Source organism: Pimephales promelas, chromosome 24 (genome assembly GCF_988280905.1).
Source record: "Pimephales promelas chromosome 24, fPimPro1.hap1.1, whole genome shotgun sequence".
Lineage (NCBI taxonomy): Eukaryota > Metazoa > Chordata > Actinopteri > Cypriniformes > Leuciscidae > Pimephales > Pimephales promelas.
The window spans coordinates 796904-817784 of NC_142792.1; the positions used below are offsets into that span (position 1 = coordinate 796904).

At 37.0% G+C, this 20881-nt stretch overlaps 1 protein-coding gene across 3 annotated transcripts in view; it reads right to left on the reverse strand.

The window, feature by feature from the left end:
* Positions 1 to 296: 296 nt before the first annotated feature.
* Positions 297 to 20881, reverse strand: part of slc38a4 (solute carrier family 38 member 4) — a 33317-nt gene continuing 12732 nt past the window's right edge. For all 3 annotated transcript variants that reach the window (XM_089127234.1, XM_039660745.2, XM_039660744.2), the window contains exons 2-16: positions 19001 to 19147; positions 18681 to 18765; positions 18480 to 18595; positions 16176 to 16249; positions 16004 to 16096; positions 14920 to 15001; positions 13957 to 14039; positions 13820 to 13878; positions 12387 to 12659; positions 11772 to 11851; positions 11533 to 11633; positions 11325 to 11449; positions 4952 to 5096; positions 4770 to 4867; positions 297 to 2561 (exon numbers count right to left, since the gene is read on the reverse strand). In XM_089127234.1, coding sequence (XP_088983360.1) covers positions 2457 to 2561; positions 4770 to 4867; positions 4952 to 5096; positions 11325 to 11449; positions 11533 to 11633; positions 11772 to 11851; positions 12387 to 12659; positions 13820 to 13878; positions 13957 to 14039; positions 14920 to 15001; positions 16004 to 16096; positions 16176 to 16249; positions 18480 to 18595; positions 18681 to 18765; positions 19001 to 19107 — 1626 coding nt within the window. In that variant the 5' untranslated portion in view covers positions 19108 to 19147 and the 3' untranslated portion in view covers positions 297 to 2456. The remainder of the gene's footprint in view (positions 2562 to 4769; positions 4868 to 4951; positions 5097 to 11324; positions 11450 to 11532; positions 11634 to 11771; positions 11852 to 12386; positions 12660 to 13819; positions 13879 to 13956; positions 14040 to 14919; positions 15002 to 16003; positions 16097 to 16175; positions 16250 to 18479; positions 18596 to 18680; positions 18766 to 19000; positions 19148 to 20881) is intronic.

The window sequence follows — 20881 nt, forward strand, 5'->3', positions numbered from 1 at the left end:
GACATTTTTTTTAATACAAGGAGTCGTATAAACCACGTTTTCCTTGTACCAGTGTAATACCCATGTCATTATACAAATAATATGTCCTCATAAATCAAATAAATCTTATTTCTAGGGAAATTAAAATAATAAATTAAACATTATTTTAATGAAATGTCTTGCCTTAATGATAACCAAGTAATTATACTATATAGATTTATGAGATGCATTATATTATTTCTGTTCTCATTAGCATGATATTTTCTTTCATCTTCACGGTAACACTTTCTCCATCAGTGAAAACACAAAGAGTGACGTCGTTTCACATTTCTTTATTTTCATGTTACATAATATGGAAACAGCTTCAGCGATACAAAAATCCCCCAGTGAGGTGGCAGCTCGTGATTGGCCGAGCTGCAGGAGGTCGCAGCCGATTGGCTCGGCGTTTGTTTATGCGTGTATTACGATGGTTTCGCCTCATCTCATCGGCCAGAGAAATACTGGGATACGGAGTACATTTCACATTACCAAAATACATGTAAACTGTTACAGTTCGTACATTCAAAGACAATTTTATCCTGAAGGAAACAGAGCGTAAACGTGCTTAAAATTGATTTCATGTTGACTTTAAAGCACATAACTCGCTCTTACCAACACGTTTGATACGTGGTTAGCGGTGGAAGACAAATACTGCTGAGAGAAAAACACAATCAAACGTGACCAAACGTTCATCTTTGAGGCTCTCTGTACCATTTCAGCTGATAACTAATCACGTAACATACACACAAAACAAAAACACCCAACTCCATTTTTCAGTTTGTCATAAAAACCGTGGAGAAGGAAATATAGAAATACAATGGCTTTTCTACAAATTTACAAAAGAAAAAAGGCATGATGGCACCAACATCTAAAATATAATACTAAAACTCTACTGGTGAACATCTGATGTGTCGTCCCTTCCAAAAAAAACAACAAACACTATGTACAAACCATATACAATGTCCAAAAAGACCATGTTTGTGATTTAAAACATGCAAAAATATCATACCATTTCATTTGAAATATTTGCTTTATGAGTAAGTAGATCACCAAAGGATCTTTAAATATCGTCCGCTTTGGCTGAACCGGCGCACGCAGAAACCCGTTTCAGCGCGGATGAGACGGAGACGCGGCGGTCTCGCTTCTGTAAACGTCAGCAAGGCAGTGTCGGCAGATAAAGCACGGAAAGATGGAAAAGGCACAATCTCGGAAGCTGATTTGCTCTGTTAAAGAGGACCTGTTCTGCTCTCACACAGTCTTGATGATGTCGTTTCTCTACTAGAACAGGTTTTCCTGCTTGAATGTTGATTATTCTCCTCATATTCTCCATTGTTGCGGCTCCTCTCTTCCCAGTCTGTCAGTAATGCTCTGTTCACTTCCTGTCTCTATGAAGCCCCTCCTTCTGAAAGCACACTGCGCTCTGATTAGTCGGCTGGATCAGTGTGTTGTGATTGGTCGAGTGTGTTTGGGAAATGTTCCGCCCGTTACCATAACCACCAGTTTAACACACTACTAACTAACTCAACGAGGCCCCGCCCCTTTATCCTGCGCATTAATTATTATAATGAGGAATATTGTGACGAAACTCGAGACTAGAGGCGTTTCACAGATATAGAGAATAACTCTCTTTTCATGCTCAAACAGCAACATTACACCCTAGAGAATGATGAAGTGAAGATGTAATAAAGCAGAATAGGTCCTCTTTAACATCAGGTCAGGGCCTGCGCACGAGTAAACTAATTAATGAGTCAGCGGATGCAGATTCTCATAAAAAACGCTGCATTGCCCCTTTGGTGTGGCATTCGGTGGATCAAACATCTCGACTTGGAAAAAAGCATGCAAGCATCCAACGTTCAGTTCACTGACGGAGCTTAAACACTTTAAAATCCTCCAGATGAAGAGAACGGAGTCCGAAATCTCACCAGGAAGTGGTTCAGCTGTGCGGGTCTGGGTTTATGCATCAGTTTGAGCTTTTGTGGACTGACTGTTCGCACAACCTTCATTTTGGTACAAAAATAGTATAATTGGACCTCCCCCCCCTCCCTCTCAAAGAGGAAATATGATTCAAACGATAATATTAAACAAATAATTCACTCAAAAATGAAAATCGTCACCATTTACTTGTTTTTTCATGTTTGAGTGAACTATTCAACAAACTAACTATCAGTGACCAATAAAGTCAGCTAATGAAGGCAAACGTGATTATGAAAACTTTGTTGACGTGCCTTGATAAAAGTCCAGAAGTGCTTATTTGATGAAGCAATCTCTCTCTCCATCTTTCACATTCATAATGAGCGATGGACCGTCTATCTGGGAGCGCAGAGATCCGAGTGCTGAGAAAACACAGCGGAGGACTGATAACGACAGGCGAGAGGGAGAGAGATGGAGAGAGAGGTGTGTGTTCTGAGATGATCTCCGGGATGGCGAGGGCTTCGGGGTTAGTGAGCACCTTTAGAGCCGGGCGGGTTGTGGATCCAGTCCAGGGCGATCAGAGACAAACTGACGATCATGAAGAACACGCCAAACACCAGGAAAATGGCTGCCTGTAGATATTAATATCATAATGTAATTTAACATAATATAATATATAATAATATATAATATAACATAATATAATATATAATAATATATAATATAATATAATATAAGCTGGTCATGAAGATATATAAAGAAACCAGCCACAATACATACACATGTGTGTATGTATTGTGGCTGGTAATTTAATATATTCTATTTCTTTCTATTCTCTTCATCCTCTTCAGAAATTATATTTTTTATACTATATTATGTGTGTGTATATATATATATATATATATATATATATATATACACACACACACACATTAATGCGCATATATATATATATATATATATATATATATATATATATATATATATATATATATTTAATAAATGTACACAATATTTTATAAATCATATAAAATATTATATGAAGAAACTAACCACCAGGTAAAATTATATATATATATATATATATATATATGCCAAAAATATTACATATGATGCCAACCATATATAAAACACACACACACACATATATATATGTATGTGTGTATATATATTAGGGGTGGCACGGTTCACGAAACCGACGGTTCGGTTTGTATCACGGTTTTAGTGTCACGGTTTTCGGTTCTGTACGGTTCTTGTTATTTTTTTCTTTTAATCTTTAACACTTCAGAAATGTACTTCAGCATGTGATATATAGCTTAATTATCCACACTTTAGGATACAGTATAAAAAAAATTATATTCATGCAATCATGCACAAACTGAATTTGACTCTTTGACTTTAAGCACATGTTGGGACTATCTCAGAGGAAAGCTAGGTGAGATTTAGATACAGCAAGAGAGAAGAAATTGACATGCTTTTCGTTTATTTGGCAAAAAAAGGAGAATGTGTATCACTATCTCTACAAGAACTTGTGCATTTTTATCACACAAATCTTATTTACACAAAGAAATTAACTTGCATTTATGAACTGACAACTTTTGTAGCTCTTACAAAAATTCTATCTTTTAAAAGAAAAAAAGAGGAACTACACTGTCTTTTATGAATAAGTCAATATACATGAAACCTTATTGCCTATAATTAGGCTATAGCAATAGCAAAGGCCATAAACATAAAGTGAAAAGTTCAACCTCAACACAAAAAACAGTATCAACAATGCTTCTATTCCCAAAAAGTGAGGGTACCTTTTTTTCAGTTTAAATTAAAGTGCAGGATTTGGAAACATTTGACTGAAGCTCTTATCTAAACATAAAGTGCCACTGTAACGTTATATTAAAATACCATAACATGAAATCAAAAATGTCCCCACACACCGGACTTATAGACTTATAGGACGCTGGCGCATCCTCCAACTCCCTCATCTCTCCCACTTGCCATTTCTCCGCGTGCCGTGACCTGCAGCGCTCCATACTCCACTTTTACTGGCTTGTTTACTAACTTGAACCGGCGCTGCACAGAGCGATCGGTAATGACATCAAATACCGCGAAAGTGAGTGACGGAGCCGTCGTTCCCGCTCTAGTGTGATGTTATTTACCGGTCGCTCTGTGCAGCGCCGGTCCAAGTCAAACAAGCTTATGTCGCGCGAAAAGAAAACACACGTCACATACGGGCACGAGGTTACATTGCGCATGCGTCGAACCGTGAGACGCACACACGCTCCGAACCGAGACAAGCGAACCGAACGGTTCGGGTGTTTTTTCATGTACCGTGCCACCCCTAATATATATATATATATATATATATATATATAGTGGATCTTAATCTTAATATATAAATGAAGTAATATATAAATATATATATATATATATATATATATATATATTTATACCATTTTGCAAGATGTAAACAACACTGGTCCAGAAGCACTTCCTGTTTTAGTTTTTTAACACTATATAAAAGCTGGGATAAAATACAACCAACAGAACATATAAAACTGAATCAAAAAGTAAAAAAAAAACCATCTTTAAGATGTTTTCTTTACATGTGAAATAAAGAAAACAGTTACAAACTGAAAGTGTTTCTGGACCAGTGTTGTTTACATCTTGCAAAATGGTCTATATATATATATATATATATATACACACACACACACACACACGCATATATATATATATATATATATGATTGCGCTATTTGGCAATTGCCATCTTCTTCTATTATATAATTTCATGATTTAGCACAGACACCGAATCATATCTCTAATATGTTGTTGTGTACGTACAGATATTTTCTGAGGAGATCTGAGCGGGATGCTCTTGACCAGCCGCAGGTAAAAGGCCGCGGGGAGGATGAAGATGAGCATGGTGGCCGCAGACGAGCCTGCAGGAGGAAGAGTGGGACATGTGACACGAGTGTTACAGTGGGAAAAGGCCACATCGACAGCACGTCTGGAGAAGCACTGACCGATGAAGCCGAAGATGTCTCTGATGGTGGGCACGAAGATCACCAGGACGTTGTTGAAGGCCAGAACGGCGGCAGCGATGAGGAAGTGTCGGATCCAGCTGAACTCTTTCCCTGCGAAACACAGCGTGATGACCGACGAACGAATCTGCACACACACACACACACCAGTCAGAAATATATCAAATCACACTATTTATTTTACAATACTTCTGAAAAGCACACTCTGATTGGTCGGCTGGATTGGTTGAGTGCTTCGAGTGTGTTTGGGACAAAACATCCCTAAATGACAAAAGGGATATATAAACATTTATATAGTTTAAAAGATGTAAAAATAATAATAATAATACATAAAATAAATGATGTAATATAAAAATAAAAATTAACTAAACATTACATGTAAGAAAAAAAATAAACACATTTTTTTGGGGGGGGGGGTGTAATTAATTAATAATAATTAATATTAACAAAAGTATCACATTTTTGGTTAAAATAAGTTTAAAATTTTTTTTCATTTATTGTATGAATATATAACAAACACAAATATTAAAAATGTGTGTATAAATATATATATATATAAAAGTATAAATAAATAAATCTATATATTTTTTTAAGAATTATATAATTTTTTTGAACAATAACTGTTGTATGGATGCAAGTAACAACTGTGTGCATGAACTATAATTGCAAACATAAGTAGACGATGTGGGCCTTTTTGTTGTTGTAATAAATAGAGTTCTAGACAGGGATAAAATACATATTATTTATATGCACTGTGGTCAAAAATCTGAATTAGCTTGAAATGCTAAATCTGCACAGACACCAATGAGTCCCAGAACAACTTAAGAGGATCCCAAACTAATGAAAAGAAAACAACTTCATATATGAACACAATTTTCTATTTCGATTTAATGGAATTCCTTTGAGAACTAGTATTACAGTTATGAACTCCCTCGAGCACTGCACACACACACACACACACACACACACACACACACACACTGAATGGACCAGGAGAAGGTGAGTGAGTGAACGATCTGAGCGCAGGTCACAGGACCCGAACTGATCCGCTCAGAGCATGAGAACCGGCTCACACTGGGGCAAAGTTCATCACACACACACACACACACACACACACACACGTGTGGGCGGGGCCGGACACAGGATTACTGGTGTAACTGTGTGGTAGAGTTGCATCAGCCAACAGCAGCAGAAGCGTCAGACGGAGAGAAAACTTTCTTTACAGCCAATGAAACTCTTTACTTTACACCTATACACACACACACACATTAATGTAGACAAAACTAAATGTAGACACACCCGCATCTGACGAGCAAAGAAACGAGCGTCTCACTTTAAAACTCGTCACATGATCGGTTGCATCTACACTGCAACAAAAAAAAAGGTTTTTGTCTTGTTTCCAGTGCAAATATCTAAACATTCGTAAAGCAAAATACAGATACATTATTGAGACGCAAATGTAAGCCAGTTTATACTTAAAACAAGAAAATAAGCTAATGGGATCAGAAATATAAACTTAACAATAAATAGAAAAAACTTGTCATTTTGCTTCTCAACTAAATGTATCTTGCACTGTACTAAAAAAATACAATATATAAAAAACTATATATATATATAAGGATAATACAAGACAAAAAATTGAAAATAAATTCAGCTGTGCAATCAAGTAAAAGATGTTTAACTAATATATATATATATATATATATAAATAATGTTTTATTTATTTTATTTATTAGTTTATTTGTCAGGGACAATTGCAGCGCACATTATTACATACATAGTTGTAATAGGCAAAGCCATAACAAAATGTGTTGCATAAAAGGTTTCTAGCCAGTATGCTAATTTGCAAACCCAGTCCCTGATCAGGCCTTTCAAAAAAAAAATAAAAAAAATATTCCTAAACCATAGCACACATTGCACAATCATGTATCAAATACATTATATAACAAAATATTAAAAATATATTAAAGTTTATACAATATATAAAATAGTAATATTTAAATATATAGTGTATTAATATATTAAAATGAAAAAAAATATAGCAATATTTTGACATTTTTTAACAATAAAGGTTGCAATTAGCAAATACATGTATGAAGTATAACTGCAAAACTAACGCTGATGTGGGTGGTGGTAATGCTGTAAATATGATGCTAGAAAGGGAAAATATAGATGATTTGAGAAGGAGACGACGTTGATTGATTGATTGAGTCCTCAGTTATGGTTACCGGTTGGTTGTTCTGTAAACTCTGAGCAGGACTGAGGAAGCGTCTGGGATCGGACACACCGCTCTGCGACTCTCACACACAGCCGAGGTTTCTGGCCGTCACCTGCGTGCCACATTTCCCAGAGTCTCGCCGGACCCGACGTGTGACATTCCCCCCGCGACCCCCGGCTCGACTCGGTCACCGCGAGGACGAGGACACGCCTCGTTACACAAGACTCGATCGCTTCGTCTCGTATAGTGTGTGTGTGTGTGTGTCGTAGTGGACGGCGATATGCGATGAAAAGACTAGCACGCTTTATTTCTTTTTTTCCTCCACGACGGGTTCCGTCAAGAGCGAGTGTGTGTGTGTGTGTGTGTGTGAGAGAGTTTGTGAGTGCGTGTGTATGTGTGCGAGTGAGTGAATTCATGTGAATTATAATGCGTGTGTGCGAGTGAGTGTTTGTGTGTGTGTGTGCGTGAGTGAATGAGTGTGTGCATGTGTATGAGTATGTGTGTGTATGTATGAGTGAGCACGAATGAGTTTGTGTGAGTTATTATACATGTGTGCAAGTGAGTGTGTGTGTATGTGTGTGTGAGTGCGTGTGTACGTATGTATGTGTGCAAGTGAGTGAGTTTGTGTGAGTTATTGTGCGTTTGACTGTGTGTGTGTGTGTGAGTGAGTGAGTGTGTGTATGAGTAAGTGCGTGTGTGTATGTGTGCGAGTGAGTTTGTCATGTGACACTGAAGACTGGAGTAATGATGCTGAAAATACACAGGAATAAATTCAATTTGAACATGTTTTCATAATAAAAACAGCTATTATAAATTGTAATATTTTACAGTTTTTACTGTATTTTTGATGGAATAAATGAGACTTACAAAAATCTTACTGACACCGAACTTTTGGACATTAGTGTATATAATTACACACTGCTCTTGATCGCTGGTTATTAGTTATAATAGTATATATAGAAATATAATATGGCGGTGTGCAGTGTATATTTACACGCTCAAATCATCATACTGACTCACTGTGTTTTCTGCCACTTCTGCTTTTTTGTTTAAAAATACTATAATCTGAGAAATGTCTGGAAGATGTTGTGGCTCTGAAGAGCTGATCTGTTGCTCGTAGAGTACACACACACACACACACACACACGTCGAGCCTCAGTGTTGTTTAGTTACTGTAAAAGAGCGGCTTAGCTTGCTAGCTTCAAAGAAGCGGCTCTGAAATAGTTCTTGAGGACGCTAAAGAGATCAGACGTCGACCACTAAACCAGATCAAGGTGAGCGATTCTGCAGAACACAAACCACACGTGTGTGTTGTGGAGGAGAACTACAACACACACACCCCAATGAAGGCACAAACATCAATATTAAGAGTAGCTGAAGTGTTCTCGCAGTCAGCCTCAAGCAGTCGAAGCACAAGATCGTGTGAGTGAAGCTCATTGACCCTAATAAGCCCTGACGTGACCTTTGACCCCGGGCTGCACCATTAATCACAGTGGCGTTTGTCTATTGAAGACAGACAGACCGGCGTAATCACAGCGGCAAAGCACCAAGATAAATATATATTAAAATAATTAATACCAATACATATTAATATTTTAAAATGCTAATATTTTTAATTATTAACATTAAAAATGTATATATACAGACTTAATAATATGTTACCAATAACATCAGATATATAATAACAGGTCAAATATTTAGAAGAATATTAGATTTAAACAATAAATGTGTTTTAAATTGTAAGTAATGTTGTAAATATACTTTGATTCATATATTCCCTATTTAATATATTACTATATTTTATATGTTAATATATTAACTGTGAATATATATGTTTGTGTGTGTGTATATATATATATATATATATATATATATATATAAATACACACACACACACAGTATATATATAAATGTTACAAAAAACATCCAATGTATAATTAAAACAATGATATTAATATATTTATAAATAATACAATCATATTAAAAAAATATAATTAGTTTAAATATAAACGTGTGTAAATTTTTTTTTTAAATATTGTAAATATATTAATATATTAAATGATCTAAAATATATTAAGAGAAATTATATACACACACACACACATTTAATAATAAACATTATTTGTTAAAAAGTTAAATCTATTGTATAATTAAAAATAATATATTAACATTTTTTAAAAGAATATGTATATATAAAATACAAATATATTATTATATTATATTTTTAAAAGAATGTATATATATATATATATATGTTCTTTTATATAGGATATACTGTATAAGATTATAATGAAATTATCATAACAATAAATGTAACAGTAAAAAATGCACAAAATAAATTATACATTTATTTTTTAACAATCCAGTTTATCCAGTCATACAGTTTCTAACAATACACCCAGCAGATTTATTAAAAGTGTGATAAATGGACCTGTCCATCTACGGGACTGATACACACACTGGACCGGTGTAACCGGAGCTGGACGGCCCGAGCGTCTGTATAAGGACACGGGCCACACACACCTGTCACCGCTCAGACACACACTGTGCCCATTCATGGCAGACAGCCTTGATCCACAGCACTGTGTGTGAGATCACCGATACACATCACTCCTGACCAGCTTCCCACAGTCCTGCACTCTCAACTGCTGCAGCCAATCAGAGACGCCACAATACAACAATTGCACAATCCAACATGCCAATATGTACAGACAGAGAGAGAGAGAGAGAGAGAGAGAGAGAGAGAGGGTTTACCATGACTACAACAAAACAACTGTGGTGTGTTTTTGTTTGTGTTAGTGAGTGTAGTCTGCGAGAGGGACTCAAGGTCTCCGCGGCCCTCAGACGGAGCAACAGGAACCCCCCCCACACACACACACACACACACACACACACACTGTGACATTTATGAGCAACTCCAAGGCCAAGAACTCCTTGGAAACACAAAATGTCAAATCTCACAAACTCTACAACCCCTGATCTCAACCCGAACTGAACTGCACGTGTGTGTGTGTTTCATACGAGCCGTTTGCTGTTTTAACGGGGCGGTAATGAGTGTCACTAGTGTGACAGTTTTGTGCAGCTTTTGAGATAATATTTTAAACAAAACAATGAAATAATACTGGCTAGACCTGAAAACCCATATTTCTCAATCCTAAACTGAGCCGTTGTGTGTCTGTGTGTGTGTGTGTGTGTTGGGCGCCATCTGTGGCCATACACTGTCACTGCAGTCTTCTTGGCAAGGTCACTGCACTGCATCAGGTAATATTCCATTCCCTTTGCTCGCCCCGCCCTCAGTGTGTGTGTGTGTGTGAGAGAGAGAGACAAAGAGAGGGAGGGGCTTATAAAGAGAGAAAAAGCAGCTCTCAGACTCCCTCTGTCGGTCACATGACAGAAAAATGTTGATAACTGTAGTCTATAGTTGAAGCTGGTTCTGGTATCGAATGAACAGCGCAACTGATGACTGATATGATACTGATTAATATGATATAATTTAATTGTAGCATAAGAAACACGCACTCAAATTGTGGAAATGAATTAAGCATTTATATTACACAATATTTCATACAATACACCCACACAAACATTCACTAACAAACATTACATTCACTAAACTATCCATTGACAAGGCTTCCAAAAATGTTTTATGAGGTATATAAAAATTCCAGATTTTTTATTATATTTATAAATATATATATATATATATATTTTTTTTTTCATTATTATTTATTTATTTATGTATTTTTCCCCCTATTTTTGTTACTGGACCTAATACTATTTAAATAATAATAATAACACACACATATATATATATATATTTGCTATCGGACATTATGCTATTTAAATTACTTTATATATTATAATATCATACAATATTATAATTTATACTTTTTATATATATTGTAATATTATACATTTTATATTTAATATTATATTTAATTTAATATTATATTAATTTATAAATGATTTAACATATATACATATATAATTTGTGAGCTCTTGATCTTCAGAGAGCAGGGCCCTCTGGTGGACATTTACAGCACTGCAGACCCAACAGGAGGATATACATAAACACATGAGAAAGCAGTAATATGTCATCAAAGGAGTGTGTGTGTGTGTGTGTGTGTTGGTACTCACAGGGAAGAGCACGATGGGAACGGTGAGCGTCACCGCCGTCAGCACAGCCAGACGCACCATCAGGAGCATCGTGTCGAACTTGTAGACCTTGATGAAGGTGTGCAGCAGCTCTGCCTCCACGTGATCTGAGACACAGAGTGTGTGTTCAGCAACAAGTAACTTCTCCACTGGAGAGTTTGATGGCGTAAGAGTGTTTAAGGCGTGTTACCGTAAAACGTGAGGTATCCGAACAGGGCGGAGAACAGGTACATCACCAGCATGGCTAAGATGGAGAGGTTGGACACCGCCTGCATCTTCTTCCGAGAGCGACTGTGGAGGAAAACACGACACACACGCACACACACACACACAGGTCAGACCACATCTGAGAGGCCATCTAACATGCCAATCCATCGGTCTCAGTCAATATGAGCTGTTGTTAATGTGTGTGTGTGTGTGTGTCCTCACTCTTTGAGTTCACTGTAGATGGGCAGAACTTCAGGATGACACACGAATGCGAAGGCGAGGATGGGAAGTGTGTAAGCGGTCTGAAAGAGAAATATAATGAACACCATGAAGCTCTTTACACACACACACACACTGTCATACACACATATGCGCACACTCTCTCTCTCACACACACACACTTACTCTCTCTCTTACACACACACACACACACATACACTCTCTCTCACACACATACTCTCTCTCTTACACACACACACACTCTCTCTCTCATACACACACACACTCTCTCTCTCATACACACACACACACACACTCTCTTACACACACACACACTCTCTCTCTCATACACACACACACTCTCTCTCATACACACACACACACACTCTCTTACACAGACACACACTCTCTCTCATTCACACAGAATTAAAAAAATCTAATTTCATTCTTACTTTTAATTAAAAAAAATCAATAAAATGAATAATATAGAGAAATTTGAAAATGTATGAAATTACAAAGAAATGTTGAGCTTTGTTAGAGATGGTCACACACACACACACACACACACACACACACACACACTTTTTCTCTCATACACACACACACACACACACACACCTGTGAGTTGAACACAAAGTATTTGGGTGTGCACATGTCCTCGTGGTCGTCGGGGTGGTGTGTGAACTCGACCGGGCTGTGCGCGGGGTCATAGGTCGTGGCGTGAGGGTCCAGATGAGGTCCGTTGACCGAGGCCTCAGAGATATACGCCAGCGCCGAGGCGTTCTGAAGTGTGTGTAACCCCAGCGCGTCCGACCCGTTCACGCTCATGTTGGAGCCGTGCTGGTAGAAGAACGGAAGAGGACAAGGGAGGATCGTCTTCTTATAGATCAGCTGAGAAACACAAACACACACCATTACATCAGTCTGACAACACCAGTTCATATTATCAATCAACATCTTTCTGACAACTAACAAGTAACCCTTGTGCATCCTTATGGACATGTTTGTCCTTTTCAGTTTTGTTTTTTTGATCACTTTGCCTGTGTTAAAGCTAACTGCAAAAAAATTGGCACAGGTGTGTGTTTTTATTGGAATTTTACTATTTCCCTGTCATTTTCTTAAAAATATATTTTTTGCATTAGGTACAAAAAATACTCCCGAAGTGCCTTTTAGACAAAAATGTCCCCATTAAAACTGACATTTTTAATCCCCGGTTCACTTAACTATAAAATTATCCAATCTTTGTTAAGAGGCTTTCATTCTATTGGCAAGGCTTCAAAATTTTATTTTTTACTATTTTTTTTTATCAGATGGTGCCATTTTTTTAAGTTTGGCCTATAAAACAAATATTGCTTTATTCCTGTTTTCTGGTTCGGCATATTATAGAGCCAACTGGATAAATTATGCAACAATATTTGTGTGGGTGTGTTGGTATGGATGTCAGTGTGTGGTTAGTATGTGTGTGTGTGTGTGTTTGTAATACCGAGAGAGGAAAAACTGCAAATTCAGATCCAATCACTGTGAGCTCCAGTGGGGTTTTGCTGCCACCCAATGGGGAAAATATGTTACTACGCCCAAACAAACTGATACCCAAAGCTCATTTTTTTGGGATATCATCCTCAAATTTGGAACACAACCTATTTAGATTTATGGCTTTGATTTTATTGCAGTTTTGAGTTCAACCTGATTTAAAAAATATATATTTTATATAAAATATTTTCATAAACTTATACCTATATAACTTTTTTTTGGATTTACTTATTATTATTTTTTTACTTCAGCAATAATCTGCAAAGGGTCTTCTTTAAAATGATACCAAACTTAAGTCTGTGCTCCAAAGCGTCACATTTTTATGACAGTTTTTTGACATGGACATTTTTGTCCTCTTTTTACCTATGTGTAACTTTTTTAATTGATGCACAAGGGTTAAATTAGTACATTATTGAAGTACATTTCTGAAACATAGTAACGCTGATCACTCTAAATTGCAACATGGACGTATTTTTGTGAATAAACGTGAATTGAACATTAAAGATTGAAAGTAAACGCACCACGCCCAGGAAGAACACCATGCAGGAGAGAGAGAAGCCGCTGGTGTAGCCGAGATACCCTGTGAGACGAGAACCGAGTGAGAAACACACACACACACACACACATCACGAACTGTCTGACACTTAAACAGTCTTACCGAGGTTTTTCAGCATGGACAGCGGGAGGATGACGCCGATGGACACGAGCACCACCACGTAATTCCCGTTCAGGTACCATTCACTGCACAACAACAACCATCAATACACTTTAATCTGCCGTCATACACACTCGAAAAATCTGAACATCGAGCAAATTTCACTGATTCAATATATTATATAGACTCATCACATGCAAAGTGGAATATTTTAAGCCTTCATTTGTTATAATTCTGATGATTATGGCTTACAGATTATGAACACCACAAATTCAACATTAGAATATTGTGAAAATGTTTTCATTCGCTGTAAGCCATAATCATCAACATTATAACAAATAAAGGCTGGAAATATCTCACTTTGCATGCAATGAGTCTTTATAATATATTAGTTTCACCTTTTTAAGTTGAATCACTGAAATAAATGAACTTTTGCACCATGTTGTAATTTTTCGAGTTTCTCCTGTACAGGGTTCGTACAGATACTGTAAAATATTCAAGCACTATTGCTTTGGTTTTCAAGGACTACAATCCGAGATCTGACCTATCAAACAATATCTTTATGATCTTTCAACTTCTAAAAAAGGTAAATAGATCAATAGAAATAAACTAATAAAATGGTACATATAAAGTGACTGAAAGATACTATGATACATATACTGCCTTGTTCAAACTGATTTTTCTCTCATGAATATATGATTGACTTTAATAATGAAACCTGTATCATATACTGGAAATATAGGAGCAATCTCATGCTCATAGCCATTTGAAACGGCTCTATATCAGTGTTCATTTTGCGTAAAAATCAATCAAATTAAACACTAATTTCGCATATATTGTCTTTCATATACGTAAACCCTGTTCTCAAGGGTTTTCCAGGACTTAAATTTCAAAAAGTCACTTCAAGTCCTTTGTATGAACCCTGTATAAAGACACAAACACTCATTCAGCATCGCTGAGACTCACCCGGAGCTCTCCTCCAGCCCGAGGAACGCACGGATCACCTCCGGCAGCTCGTACTTCACTATGAACAGGTAGCTGGACATGGCTGAAGACAAACCAAACACATTCATGTCATGTCACTCGTGTGAAAAAAAAGCTTTTTTTACTTTTAAAAAGTCTTGATGTTGTCGTTTCTCTACTAGAACAGGTTTTCCTGCTTGAATGTTGATTATTCTCCTCATATTCTCCATTGTTGCGGCTCCTCTCTTCCCAGTCTGTCAGTAACGCTCTGTTTACTTCCTGCCTCTGTGAAGCCCCTCCTTCTAAAAGCACACTGCGCTCTGATTGGTCGGCTGAATCGGTGTGTTGTGATTGGTCGAAAAAATATGAAAAAAAAATATGTTCGGAGTGTGTGTGACATCACCCGTGGTGTTTCCGAAGAGCATTTTTGAAGCTCAAAGTGGGCGGAGCCAGCCACGCATCACTTCCGGATAAACGAAAATGAGCAGCGAGGCGGATTAGCTGAGGAGACGTGACGCTAACAGACAGCAGACAAACAGCCATCAGCGGCAATCCACCTGTCACTCAAGTGGCCACGCCCTTAATTATGCACAACTTTGAGGCTTAATATAATTTAAACGGATGAGTTATAAAAAAAATTCGTCAAGAAGGACAAAATTAACCATATAGACCAAAACTACTTTTTGCACCAGGCTGTAAACACATTTGTTTCTGCTGTAAAGTTGGGCTGAGGTCTATGGGATTGGCTCTCTTCTGCAGCCGGTCTCTAGTGGCCAGTCGATGAACTGCAGTTTAAGTCACTTCCGTGTTGGTTTCATGAGAGAGAGGAAGGTTTCCGCTTGGTTTCAACACACTACATCCTAACTCAACCAGGCCCCGCCCCTTTATTCTGCTTATTAATTATTTAAATGAGGAACATTGTGACATGTTTGTTCCCAGAAGAAACTCAAGACTACAATAGAGGCGTTTCAGAAACACTGACACTGATATAGAGAATAACTCCTGCTGGAGGGATGTTTTATGCTCAAACAGCAACAAAACGCACTAAAGAACGATTAAGAATAAGAATTAAAAATAACAACTTTACCTCCTATGTTCTGCAGAGTTATAGATCCAAACGCCGCCATTTTTCCCGGCCATCCGAACGCTCTTTCTCCGAGCGTCTCGTAGATCAGCGATCCTGCAGCCAGAGGATATCATCGCATCTACAGCATGTTTCATATGTAGACGTGCGTTTTTCAATCTCTCCACACACTCACCTCCTTCTTTGGCCGTCATGAGTAACAGGTGAACGGAGTACAGCGACAGGATAGCCACTCCCAGCAGGAGGATTCTGGGAAAACATCAAGAACCTTTTAACCTGTGCGAGTCAGACGTTTAGGATCATCTTATATCGCCATGCTGTGAGTTTATTTTTGAAAGGTTTCTAAAAGCAGAGTGCACATATCGAGTCTGAGCGCACATACCGCTAATGCTAACGAGCCCGAGCTAAAGGTCCTCTCAAAATAAGGTGAGCAGATTTCTGGAATTGAAAGGGAGGTCAAATTATCCATATATGGTTTTATTTTTTTAATTGTTGTGCATTCCGTTATCTATTATTAATCTGACCCTAACCGGTTTTAATGGTAATAATAAAAAAAAAAAAACGAAATATACTGCATTAACGTTTATGAAAACATTATTTCTGAATATTGAATGTTTTAAAATGTGTTTTCTTTTGTTAATAATTCTTTAAATTTTATGAAACGTTACTTTTGAATGTTCACAAACAAGTAGTAACATGTTAGATGAACATCCAACTATAACAATGTATATCGTTTCTGTGAATATTAACAAAGCAGGGTAACACTGGTAAACTACGGTCACATCTGGAGCTCGCACACACACACACACACACACACACTGACAGACGGAGAGATGATCTCCAGATTGGGTTAATGCTGGTTGGGTCACTCGACACCAGCCTCCGCGAACAGAAATAACATGAGCAGCAGAGAACCACAGAGAGACACTCAGGTGACCGTTAGCGCTGAAGGTGTGTGTGCGACTTTCCTCATGCTGTGGCGGGTCAGTGGGACAGCTGACTGCTGTCAGTCTCACACACACACACACACACACACTTTAACCCCTCACTGAACAGCAGACTTGAGCTAAATATAGCCGTATAATTCATTAGCGATGCGTGCGGTGTAGCGTGTCACAGACACCAGCCCCGGCCCTGAGAAACCCTGCCGTCCCCACACCGAACATTCTTTGATAAGATCCTCTCAAGGGGTTTCTGGGAAATGTGGCGCACATTTGCTACAAACAAGGCCGTCGCAAGTATTACTTTTGAAAACATGATGAGTAGATTTTGATTAGTAGATAAATAAGCACATAAACAGCGGTTTTAAAAGTTTTAGTGCTCGCTGTGGCCTGACTGTAAAAATAAATATCACAAAAAGTGTGATATTATTGGTACACTCTAACCCAATTAACCCAATGGCTGGGTTTGTCCATATTTTACCCAAAATTTTAACCCAGCATTTTTTTAGAGTGTATAATGTTATATATATATATATATATACATATATATATATATATATATATATATACTGTATATATATATATATTTAAACCACACTTTTAGTTGTTGTTTTATATAATATTGTTTTGTTGTATATAACAAATACACACACACACACACACACACCATATATATATAATTTTAGATGTAACCAGTATTTCCAGCTGCATTCACATTTTTGGGTGGGTATTTCCATTACACACACACACACACACACACACACACACACATATTCTGTGTGTGTATATATATATATATATAGCGCCTACTTTATAACATCTACATTTTAGTGGTTGAAAGTTCCATCACCTAATTAATATTCAAGTGCCTTTTTATTATTATCAAAAGTTTTAGTGCTCGCTGTGGCCTGACTGTAAAAATAAATATCACAAAAAGTGTGATATTATTGGTACACTCTAACCCAATTAACCCAATGGCTGGGTTTGTCCATATTTTTCCCAAAATGGGGTTAAAAAACCCAGCATTTTTTATAATGTATAATATTATATATATATAGAATATATATATATATATATATATATATATATATATATATATATACTGTATATTCTACATTCTAATATATATAGAATGTAGAATATATATATATATATATATATATATATTTAAACCACTTTTAGTTAGTTTTAGTTATAATATTGTTTTGTTGTATATAACGAATACACACACACACACACACACACACACACACTATATATATATAATTTTAGATGCATCCAGTATTTCCAGCTGCATATACATATTTGGGTGGGTATTTCCATCACACACACACACACACACATATATATATTCTTATATATACACATATATATATTCATATATATATCTAGCGCCTACTTTATAACATCTACATTTTATTGGTTGAAAGTTCCATCACCTCATTAATATTCAAGAGCCAATTTATTATTATCATTGTTTAATATTCATGAGCAACGCTGATTACACGTCCCTCCCACTTTTCAGAAGACACACTCACATGAACAGTACGATGCCGGTGTTGGCCATGGCGAAGGACAGTCCCAGAATTCCACTGCCCATGATGGCGTTACTGAGGTTAAAGACGGACATCCCAAACGACGCGTGACCCGGGTGCTGCGAAGCGGAGGAAGAAGAGGGTTAATCACCAGCTCCAGAGACACAGTCAATATGCTAATGTGTTTCTGAACTACAATATTACATATTCTTCCTCATATTTCTTCTTCTTCATCATCCCGTTGGTGAGGAACTTCTGACTCTCTGCGTCCTCTTCGTCCAGAAACTGGCTGTAATCGGCAACACACACACATTATATAGGATCTGATTTCAGAATCAGTCCAACATGTACAAGAAATGAATAAAATGGAATACAAATATCAATAAAAATAGACATCCGTTTTAAAGTTGAACTGTAGTATTTCTATACCATTACAGCAGTGCACATAGTCATCATTTCCCATCAGAGTGTGTGTCACAACCTTTACATCTGGACATCAAACACACACACACACACACACACACCTGTTGATAGTGGCTTTCTCTGAATCGATGGGCTCCATGTCTCGATCGTCCACACTGCTCTCGTCGTCCGCCTCAGTGTTCACGTTCTTCAGCTCCATGCGGTCCATGTCTACAGCCGTGAGGGACGAGTCGTCTCCGGGAAAAGAGCTGGAGACACAACCGGGAAGTTTGGTTAGACCTGGAATCTATGAGCTAATGTTCCCATTAAGTTAAGTTATTTAAACTAAAACAAAAACCACATTACAATGTGAACTGTGAAGTATTGAATTGTGGAGTTAGACTGTTAAACAGGGTTTCATCATCGCTGTGGTCAGGGATTTTGGGCGGGGCTAAAACGGTGGTATAACCACAGTACGGCAGCTGTCCCGCGAGTGGGCGTGGTTTCAACGCAGCCAGTGGACACGCCCCCCCAGCGTTTGAGAGCAGAGAATAATGCTAATTTTTTCAAGATTTTGATTTTTTTTTCATTTCATTTTATTTTATTTATTTGTTTATTTTACAGGGACAGTGCTCATTAATTGACAGTAAAATAACTGTAAATGAGCCGGAGATAGCTCAACAGGCTAATTTGCATCTGTTGTCCCTGGCCAGTTATTATGATGGCAACCTAAAAACAAAATATAAAGCAAGAAATGACTTTTACAGTCCACAAATAATAACAACATTAAAAGTAATAAAAAGACAAATACGACACACAACAATAAGTAACGAATCAACATCAGCACACAATATAGGCAAAAAAAAAGAAAAAAAGAAAAATAACCAAGTTTGACACAAGACAATCTGCTAGCAAGCCACAATTTTCAGTAGGCAGTCAGTGGTTTAATGTGCACATATCTGATAGCTCATTTTATTTACTTGGCGGCTTTTTAATCATTCAAATTTGGCTGGGTGGCTAATTACATTTTTCTGTGGTAAGACAAACTCAGGAAACTGCTCTCTAAACATGTTCTGTTGGTCATGTGAACGCTCTATTTTATCATTCCTTCAAACATAATGGGAACGTTACTATTTAAAGTACTCTGAACGTTCAAAAACTAGCGGTAACATTTAAAAAACGTAAAACAAACATCCAATTAAAACGTTTAAAAAAAAACAACGCAATCGTTTCGAGAACATTATTAAAGACCAGATACCTTTGAACGAACGTTTTATTAAAGTTACTGGATGACTTTAAGAGAGATTGCCAGAATGTTCCCCGTTAACCGGGAAGAAGCTCTACACATCATTCCCAGAGTCTACTAGAGCCAGACCAATAAAGGATTTTGAAGGCCGATACCGATACAAATATTTGTTGGTTTTAAAATCCGATATTCCGATATATCGGCCGATATTTTTATTTTTTTTAAGAAACGCACAACAAAACATTAACAGATTTCCCTAACATTAGTTATTTGTAGTTATTTATGAGTTTTAACAAAAAATAATATGATAATGCATTTTAATAAAAAACTTCTTTTATTGTCACAGTGGGATTAGCTAGCTTTGTGGTTAGCTAGTCTATGATGAGCCATAATTCAGCAATGGATAACGTCATACTGCAAATTGTAAAACATACATTTTCAATATAACAGGCCAAGGAGAGATTTAATTGTTATTCAAGCAATGTATGTCTCGTGACCAACTCAACGAGTGTTGCCAACAGGAACGGTGTAGAGTGCCCTCTGGTGGACAAACTATACAACTCAAGACATGGTTCAAGCGTGTTTCGTCCGTTTTTATTTTATTTTTGAAATATTCATTTATCGGCCATTATAACTGCCGATACCGATAGTTTGGAAAATGTCTAATATCGGCCTGCCGATATATCGGTCTGGCTCTATAGTCTACATGACTTAATTATGACTTTTTAAATCAGAAATGTTCCGAAACTTCTTAGTT